At 48.9% G+C, this 9,515-nt stretch overlaps 1 protein-coding gene across 6 annotated transcripts in view; it reads left to right on the top strand.

Annotated features, from left to right (window-relative positions):
- Unc45a (unc-45 myosin chaperone A) overlaps nucleotides 1-9,515 on the top strand; it is a 29,072-nt gene that overhangs the window by 3,977 nt on the left and 15,580 nt on the right. For 3 of the 6 annotated variants that reach the window (XM_048790232.1, XM_048790231.1, XM_048790233.1), the window contains 14 exons: nucleotides 1,071-1,239; nucleotides 1,593-1,763; nucleotides 2,771-2,942; nucleotides 3,810-4,110; nucleotides 4,899-4,993; nucleotides 5,227-5,368; nucleotides 5,719-5,859; nucleotides 6,010-6,137; nucleotides 6,349-6,415; nucleotides 7,035-7,148; nucleotides 7,379-7,494; nucleotides 8,129-8,357; nucleotides 8,466-8,621; nucleotides 8,741-9,359. In XM_048790232.1, the coding sequence (XP_048646189.1) occupies nucleotides 1,071-1,239; nucleotides 1,593-1,763; nucleotides 2,771-2,942; nucleotides 3,810-4,110; nucleotides 4,899-4,993; nucleotides 5,227-5,368; nucleotides 5,719-5,859; nucleotides 6,010-6,137; nucleotides 6,349-6,415; nucleotides 7,035-7,148; nucleotides 7,379-7,494; nucleotides 8,129-8,357; nucleotides 8,466-8,621; nucleotides 8,741-8,998 (2,259 nt within the window). In that variant the 3' untranslated portion in view covers nucleotides 8,999-9,359. Of the gene's footprint in view, nucleotides 1-1,070; nucleotides 1,240-1,592; nucleotides 1,764-2,770; nucleotides 2,943-3,809; nucleotides 4,111-4,898; nucleotides 4,994-5,226; nucleotides 5,369-5,718; nucleotides 5,860-6,009; nucleotides 6,138-6,348; nucleotides 6,416-7,034; nucleotides 7,149-7,378; nucleotides 7,495-8,128; nucleotides 8,358-8,465; nucleotides 8,622-8,740; nucleotides 9,360-9,515 lie in introns of those variants that run through there. The other 3 variants (XM_015493047.2, XM_015493046.2, XM_048790234.1) reach the window with 2 other exon arrangements.

Raw genomic sequence — 9,515 nt, forward strand, 5'->3', positions numbered from 1 at the left:
AAAAAAAAAAAAAAAAAAAAAGAAAGAAAGAAAAGAAAAGATCAAACTGGCTTTTCTTCTAGAGAGGGGTCCTCACTTAGAGTTATGTGGTCAAAGATGTCACCCATAACATTTTTATCATGGAGATAGTGACTTTACATGTAGAAACTACCTGACCCTGACATGATTCTCAGCACAGAGAGTATAGCCAGAATGGTCCTGCTCTTGGACCAGTGTAGTAAAGTCCATGCTCTCAGCTCTTTCTTGAGCTGGCTTGATCTAGCAGACAGGGACTTGACCCTTGGTTGCTTTTAGAGGAAACTACAACTTGTAAATCAGAAGTGGAACTGTGAAGTACTCAAAGAAATTCCCTTTCACTTTTTTTTTAGGCTGGTGGGGTTGGGTTGGGTGCATACTGAGGTTGAACCGAGGGCCTTGGACACTCTGAGCAAGCATTCTACCACTGAGTTACATCCCCAGCCCCTCAATGAAGTCTCTTTGGGCCAAGTATGGGCTATTTTTCTTGGCCTCCCAACAGGTCAAGAATGGTTGAACCATGTAAATTTTGTTTTCTCCTTCAGCTTCTGGAAGGAGCCAGTGATGGGTTCACATGGACCTTATTGGGTTCTCCAGATGAAGATTGGGGTAGAGAGGCCTTGCAGGTTCATTCCACTCATGTTCACATCCTCTAGCTATGGACAGACATCAGGGCTGTGGTTAGGGAGGAATAAGGTGGCTATAGGCCTGGGGCTTAGGTACCTTTGTCCAGTTTATGTTTCTCCTTCTTGAGGAGACGTGAAACAAAGTAGTTGCTCCCTGGGCCAGAGTGTTTTTTGTCTTCTAATTGGACCAAGGAGAGCAGAGGTAAGGACTCCTCTGGAATGTTTTCTTTAGGAAGCCTTTCAAATGCAATTTTTTTGGCATGACCCCAGGTCACACCATCTGTCAGGCCTGCTTTGTGCTCTCTTGGAGATGGTTCTTCCTCCCAAATGTTTTCTCACCCCTGACCACACTCTCCAACTCAGAGTTAGGAAACTCTATGGCTGCCGTTCATTGACCAGAGGCTTCTATCTGCCTCTCTCCCATTCCAGACAGTGGCAACCCTGAGTGTGCTGGGAACTCGACGAGTGGTCTCCATCTTGGGTGTGGAAAACCAGGCTGTGTCCTTGGCTGCCTGCCACCTGCTACAAGTTATATTTGATGCCCTCAAAGAAGGTGTCAAAAAAGGTTTCCGAGGCAAAGAAGGTGCTATCATTGTGGGTGAGTGAAGCAGGCCTGCAGTTTTTTGTCATGTTGTTATTGTGGAGGGGATGGGGCTGAACCAATGAGGCTAGTTCTTTTGGGACCAGACTTGCAGCTGCAAGTTGGTTAGGAAATGGCTTTGGTGACAGGATTTTACTCTAGATTCTAAGTAGCCAAGATGCTTGAGGGTAAGGCTGGAGTTCAGGCATGAGCCTAGATACAGTTCCCCCTGTGTCTTCTTGGCTTGTTGGGGGAGTTCAAACGTCAGACTGGGATGGGCCACAGTGGATCCCACTAATGTCCTCTTTTTGGTGCTGAGAATTGAACCTAGGGCCTCTGTATGCTAATCACTGATGTGTCCTTGTTGCCAGATCCTGCCCGGGAGCTGAAGGTCCTCATCAATAATCTCTTGGAGCTACTGACTGAGGTTGGGGTCTCTGGCCAAGGCCGAGATAATGCTCTGACCCTCCTGATTAAAATAGTGCCCCGGAAATCACCTAAGGATCCCAACAATAGCCTGACTCTCTGGGTTATTGACCAAGGTAGGTGATATAGTTTACAGAAATTTGCTTAGGTAGCTGAGGACTGTTTATCCATAGGAGTGATCAGAAAAGGAGCAAACACACAGCCATGCATCTGCTTCAAAGTACATCCTATGGCCTTCATAGTACCCTTAGGAACTTAAAGTTAGACCCTTTGATTGTGTATGTGTGCAAAGGCATATATACCAAGCAGGCCTGAAATAGCAGGTTAACAGAAGGATTGGATTGGCTTTTTTTTTTTTTTTTTTTTTTTTTAGTTGTAGTTGGACACAATACCTTTATTTTTGTTTTTATTTTTATGTGGTGCTGAAGATCAAACCCAGCGCCTTGCACGTGCTTAGGTGAGTGTTCTATGGCTGAGCCACAACCTCAGCCCCTGGATTGGCTTTCTTTTTCTGAAGGTTTTGTTTATTTATTGGAACTAAACCCAGGGGCACTCTACCACTGAGCATGTCCCTAGCCCTTTTTAAAAAGTTTTTATTTTGAGACAGTCTTGGAACGTGTGATCCTTCTGTCTCAGTCTCCAGAGTGACTGAGATGTACCACTGTACCTGGCTGAAAAAAAACAAATTTTAATATGTTGGTTTACTCCTCTTTTTTCCCAAAAAAAAAAGATAAATAAGAAAAGGTTTGAAAAGGCCATGCTGAGCACCTCTGCCAGGTCCCTTTGCACCCCTCAGCTTTTTTGTTATCATAATGATCCTCTGAACCCTGGGTGTTATTTTTCCCTTAGTTTTATAGAGCAGGAACTTCAGAGCCCCAGAATATTTGGTCCCATAGGGCTGGCATGCAGACCTCACTTTTGAGGTCCTTCCCTGACCCACAGCAGCCTCCTGGAGGTTGTATATCCACCATCCATGTTCTCTGTGCTGCTTTGATGTGATTGTCTGAACCCTGTGACTTCTCGGCTGAGAAGGAGGTAGTCCTGCTTGTCTCCTGGAAAGCCATGTCTCTTTACATAGGGGTTGGAATTGGTGTTCTACTGACTAAATGGAGTCTCTTTTCAGGTCTGAAAAAGATCTTGGAGGTGGGGGGCTCCTTGCAGGATCCTCCTGGGGAGCTTGCAGTGACAGCAAATAGCCGTATGAGTGCCTCCATTCTCCTCAGCAAGCTCTTTGATGACCTGAAGTGTGATGCTGAGAGGGAGAATTTCCACCGACTCTGTGAAAACTACATCAAGTAAGGGAGTCTGCCCTCTTTCTCATTTCCAGGGATTCCAACAAAAAAGTTCTGACTTCTTTGGGAAGGGGCATAAGTGACAGGCTTTCATCAAGGAAAGCAACTTTGGGGAGGACTGGCAGGGGCTAGACAAAGTGCCCCAAGATGAGTAAGGGAGTCTTGCTATGTTGTCCAGGCTGGCCTTGAACTCCTGGACTCAAGTGATCTTCTTGCCTCAGCCTCCCAAGTAGCTGGGACTACAAGTGCATGCCACTGTGCCCTGCCCAGACTCTCTTCTTGTTCCCATGTGACTTCACTAGGGAGGTTCTTTCTCAAATCAGTTTTCCAGTAATGCAATGAATGTATCAAGTGCATACCTTTACTGCATACTTTTTTTAGTGGTTGATGGACCTTTGTTTTATATACAGTTTATATACAGTTCTGAGAATTGAACCCAGTACCTCCACACACGCTACCACTGAGCTATAATAGCCCAACTAGGCACTTTCCATGTATTCATTCCAACACAGAAGGGAAACATGATACTGCTTGCCCTTAAAGAGCTTATAGCTTTGGGGGAAATGACAGATGATAAACTGTGAAATAAACAGAATGATCTCAGTACAAGAAAGGAAGTAAACAGGATGGTGTGAGTGACAGTAGCCTTTGTTAGGTGGTATGTCATCAGGGAAGACTTGAATGAAAGTAGATAAAGATAATTGGGGTGACCATTGTCATCCTGGTGAGAGAGCCCTTGTCTTCCCTTGGCAGCTTTTCTTGCAATTTCTTTCCAAGTAGTTTAGGTGCCTGGTCAGTGGAGGGAAGCAAGGAAAGGAGAGTACCTTCATGCATGCCTTGGTGTGACAGCTATCACTCTATTCCTCTCAGGAGCTGGTTTGAGGGCCAAGGGCTGGCCGGGAAGCTACGGGCCATCCAGACAGTGTCCTGCCTCCTGCAGGGCCCATGTGACGCCGGCAACCGGGCCTTGGAGCTGAGTGGTGTCATGGAGAGTGTGATTGCTCTGTGTGCCTCTGAGCAGGAGGAAGAGCAGCTGGTGGCCGTGGAGGCTCTGATCCATGCAGCTGGCAAGGCCAAGAGGGCCTCATTCATCACTGCCAATGGTGTCTCGCTGCTAAAGGACCTGTATAAGCGTAGTGAGAAGGACAGCATCCGCATCCGGGCACTGGTGGTGAGATGGACAGGCTGAGGGTGGGCATGGAGGTGGATGAGCATGGGTGCTGACGTGGCTGGGTCTCACTGTACAGTCTTAGCACCCTATAAGTGAAAGTAAGATATATAAGGCCTGGTTCCTCCTGACAAGCCAGGTACTTTTTTTTTTTTTTTGAGTTGTGAATGGACAGAATGCCTTTATTTTATTTAATTATTTTTATGTGGTGCTGAGGATTGAACCCAGTGCCTCACACGTGTTAGGCAAGTGCTCCACCGCTGGAGGAGAGTTGGGGATATAGGGTGTCACATGCTGTTCCCCTGCTGGTAAGAAAGGCTGGGCCTGCAGGAATCAGGCAGTGTCCCCAGGAACTGGCGGCTTGGGCATTGTCTAGCCTTCCATGAGCCTACTGTGGCCACGGACTTGTGGAAGCTGTCCTTCCTTCTTGGGTCACTTAGTCCTGGATTTCTCTATCCCATAAGGCCATGCTAAAACACCTGTTTTTTCTCCACACATATATTGGCTCCACTTGCAAAGAGGTTTATTGTATACCTAGAATGGAACAGAACAATTCTCAGTGTAGATTGGGAAGGGTTGGAATCTAGGAAGCCAGGGTGCCAGTCACTACCAGGCTCTATGTCGTGTGGCCATCTCAACAGGCAATCATTGCCTAATGCTGAGATGGTAGCCTGGTGGAGAAGGTGCTGATTTGTGTATCAGCTTTAAGAGAGCCGAAGCAGAGAATTTGGGAGGAAGCCTAAACTAGGCATGGAGGAGGGCAGACAATGGGTCCTGTCTTCTTTTTCCAGGGACTCTGCAAGCTTGGTTCAGCTGGAGGGACTGACTTTAGCATGAAGCAGTTTGCTGAAGGCTCTACTCTGAAGCTGGCCAAGCAGTGTCGAAAGTGAGTGGTGTTGCTGTGGCTCCACACCTGTCAGAGCTCGGGGGTGGGGGGTTTGGACAGAGGGCTTTCTGTCCCAGGCAGGGGCTGTTCTCCCCTAGGCAAACTCTTCTGGATGCCGGCACATTGTTTCTGTATGTTGACAGGATGCCCAAGCCTCTGACTTTTCTTTATCCTGATATATTCTTTCCCATTCCCCAATTCAGATGGTCATTCACTCCCCTGCATGTCCCCAGGTGGCTATGCAATGACCAAATCGATGCGGGCACTCGGCGCTGGGCAGTGGAGGGCCTGGCTTACCTCACCTTTGATGCTGATGTGAAAGAAGAGTTTGTGGCAGATGAGGCTGCTCTGAAGGCTCTGTTCCAGCTCAGTAGGGTAGCTCTGTGGGTTCCTGCTGTCACCCTGGGGACACCATTTAGGATATAGTTTACCAGGCTTTCTTGGCAGGTCTTGGACTTGGTATTGCAATTCCAGGGAGCAAGGGCTGGCAGCCTGAGCAGCTACTCTATGTTGCCTGGGCAGCAGCAGTGTCAGGGAAGATGAGCTTTTTGGAGGAATGGGGGAGGTCAAGTTTGTGAGCTCCCTAAGTCTGGGGCCTTGGGAGGTTCCCAGATTCACCCTGATGTCCAGGTGGAACAGCAGAGGGTGAAACAGGGCCCCAGACCTGGCAGCATTCACTACTCTGTCCTGGACTGGCCAGCTGAACTTCCCTCTGTTCCTGGCAGTCCGAGGAGAGGTCGGTGCTCTTCGCAGTTGCTTCAGCACTGGTCAACTGCACCAACAGCTATGACTATGAGGAGCCTGACCCCAAGATGGTGGAGCTGGCCAAATATGCTAAGCAGCACCTGCCTGAGCAGCACCCTAAGGTAAGGGGTACACTAGAAGAGTCTTGGAGTTTGTCTGTTGTTGGGAACAGCTGGCTTTTTGTTTCCATGTTTATCAATCTCTGCTGTGAGAAGGGCTCCCTTCCCCTGTCTGGTTGGCCAAGGCCCCTCCTAAGCTGTGTCCTTCTCTAGGACAAACCGAGCTTTGTGAGGGCTCGGGTGAAGAAGCTGCTGGCAGCAGGTGTGGTGTCAGCCATGACATGTATGGTGAAGACTGAGAGCCCTGTGTTGACTAATTCCTGTAGAGAGCTGCTCTGTAGGTAAGGCTGCCTTGAGTTGGCATGAGAGCTCTCCCAACTCTTAGGCCTTGTCAGGCTGCTAGTGTGACTGTGGGTGGAAGAGGTCCTGGGACTGTGGGCCTCTTGGAGCAAGGGAGGCCATTTGCCTGCCTTTCTTTGTTGAGCCCAAGAATGGAGTATCTGCTTGTCAGAACCTCAGACCCCTCCACCCACTACTGTCTTCTCCCTGCAGAGTCTTCCTGGCTTTGGTAGAAGAGGTGGAGGACAGAGGCACTGTGGTTGCTCAGGGGGGAGGCAAGGTGAGCTGGTTTACCTATTTCTTCCTGATGCTAAGCCTTTAGCTTATAAAACATGATTCAGTACCTGTTATGCCAGAGATAAGGGTTGAATGTGGCATGGAAGGACATTATTAGTGACCATCAGGAATAGCTTCCTACAGAGTTAGTGATGCTGATGTGGGCGGGTTCTTCAGAGTACCTCAGTGTTTTATGCCCATTAAAATCCTGAGCTCACCTCCCTTTCTCTTTTCTCACTTACTTCCATGGCCCCATGGCCCCACAATCCATAACTATTTTTTTTTTTTAAAGAGAGAGGGAGAGAGAGAGATAGAATTTTAATATTTATTTTTTAGTATTTGGCAGACACAACATCTTTGTTTGTATGTGGTACTGAGGATCGAACCGGGGCCGCACGCATGCCAGGCGAGCGCGCTACCACTTGAGTCACATCCCCAGCCCCATAACTAACTCTTAACAGGTGTTTGAGCAAGAGTTTGAGTAGTTTAATGAGAGACCTCTGGTGAATAGCATCTGAGCAGGAAGTGTTGTCAAGCCTGGAGAGAGAAGGAGAAGGGTGGGGGCACAGTTTGGCTTGCATTCCCAGGCATGTCCTGGGCCACTGATGGGCTTGTTCCTACAGGCTCTGCTTCCGCTGGCTCTGGAAGGCACTGAAGTGGGACAGACAAAGGCAGCCCAGGCTCTTGCAAAACTCACCATTACCTCCAACCCAGAGATGACCTTCCCTGGTGAGCGGGTGAGTGCCTTCTTGACTCAATCGTAGCCTCTCCTCCACCCTCACTGGGCCCAGATGGCCTCTTGCTAGGGCTACTCCTTGGGACCAACATGTATCAGTAGCTTTGCTAAGCCCTAGGGTAGGGGAAAGCCTTAGCAGCACTCTCTTGGAGGGTGGACTCCTCCCCGTGGGGTTAGTGGAATAGCAGGGGCTGTGGTGATTAGCCCTGACCAGTGGGGGGCATATCACAGATCTATGAAGTGGTCCGGCCCCTCGTCTCCCTATTGCACCTCAACTGCTCAGGATTGCAGAACTTCGAGGCGCTCATGGCCCTGACAAACCTGGCGGGGATCAGTGAGAGGCTCAGGTAAGGGGTAAGGGCTGGGTGGGACATCAGGATTTGTATTATCCCTGGTAGATTACAGTCAATCATTGGCTTATTGGAGCCTCATAGTGACTCCTCTGTATCATACAGATGAGGAGACAGGCCAGGAGAGGCACCAAGACATTGGGTGAGAACATTGCAGGTTCTAGAGACTACCTGGCTTCAAATCTTGACCTCAGTAATTGCCAGTGTGTAACTTCAAGCAAGTTACTCACAGCTGTGTCTCAGTTTCCCCTTCTGTGAGTGGGATGATTATAGTATCTAGCTCATGAAGTAGTGGTAAGAAGAATTAAATGAGAAAATACATGTAAAAGTAAATAGCACATAGGCATTTTGGTCCCCTAGCAATGTGTTCAGTATGTATTTGACAAAATACTAATTGTGATCTTGAGCACATTACTAACCACTCAGTCCCAGTTTCCCCTTCTACAAAATGTAAAGATAATCATACCTGCTTTCATAATGGGGTTGTGGTGAGGAATAAGTAAAATAATCCAAACAGCTGAACAGGTTAAGTGCTCAATCGTTAGGGTTTAAATAGCACTGCTATTGCCACTGCTCTGTTGGCCTACTGCCTATTTGTGAGCATTTTCCACAGTCTTATGCTGTTTCCTAGGCCTAGTCAGAAGGCTAGAAACAACTGCAGTTCATATCTGGTACAGCCCTGTCAATGGACATTCCCAAGGGAAATCCCTGATGATGCTGACTCGTCTACCTTTGTCTTCAGACAGAAGATTCTAAAGGAGAAAGCTGTGCCCATGATTGAGGGTTACATGTTTGAGGAACACGAGATGATCCGCCGGGCAGCCACAGAGTGCATGTGTAACTTGGCCATGAGCAAGGAGGTGAGTGATGGTCCAGGTTGTCCTGTCATGCAGAGATGGAGTTGACCCTGTGCCCTGGATGGGCTTTGCACCCAGATGACATGGTTCTGTCCCTCCATATGACCACAGGTGCAGGACCTCTTTGAAGCCCAGGGCAATGACCGGCTGAAGCTGTTGGTGCTATACAGTGGAGAAGATGATGAATTGTTACGGCGGGCAGCTGCTGGAGGCTTGGCCATGCTCACGTCAATGCGACCCTCACTATGCAGCCGCATCCCCCAAGTGGTCAGTGCTGTTCTTAGTGGTGGAGGATAGGTGACCCTCATGGTGTTGGTGGGGGATGTCCCAGGGTGTAGGTGTGTTCTCCACCAGGATTGAGCCTATTGCTGCCCTGTTTCTTGCAGACCACACATTGGCTGGAGATCCTACAGGCCCTGCTTCTGAGCCCCAACCAGGAGCTGCAGCACCGGGGTGTTGTGGTGGTGTTGAACATGGTGGACGCCTCTAAGGAGATTGCCAGCACCCTGATGGAGAGTGAGGTGCTAGAGATCCTGTCAGTCCTGGCTAAGGGCGAGGAAGGCCCTGTTACTCGGGCTGCTGCAGCCTGCCTAGGAAAATCAATGGAATACGGGCTTATCCAACCCAACCAGGATAAAAAGTGAGGGCTGCCCTTGTCCCAAGGCTCTCACACACACTACCTATTGCACTGAGAATAAGGACAGAAGCAGCTTTGGTTGATGGGCCCTGGGATACCAAACACTCTTGCCTCTCCTCCACAGCTGCACTTTGACAATCTCTTGAGTTATGGATCATAATCAGTCATACAGCCCTGCTCTGCCAGCACTGCCTTGAGCCTACTCACAGGGGCCCTATTTCTTCACTGCTGTAGAGAGCTGGGGAGGGGCATTACAACTCTGCCTGTGGATTCTAGGCATCAGGAAGGGCATATCAGTAACCTCTTAGCTGTGAGCATCCTTTCAGTCTGTTAGGTCTGCCCCTCTAATAAAGTGTATGGTACTCAAATGTGTGCTCTGTCTCTGAGCAGGGAGGACTCTGTGGGCAGGAGCTGGATATGGGTGAGTATACAGTAGAGTTCTGTAGCAGCAGGAGAACCACCTTTATGGAAGGAATCTGATCGATTTACCTCTCCGGGGCCCACTGAGTTGCTTTTAATCCTGC

Source organism: Marmota marmota, unplaced genomic scaffold (genome assembly GCF_001458135.2).
Source record: "Marmota marmota marmota unplaced genomic scaffold, marMar, whole genome shotgun sequence".
NCBI classification, from domain to species: domain Eukaryota; kingdom Metazoa; phylum Chordata; class Mammalia; order Rodentia; family Sciuridae; genus Marmota; species Marmota marmota.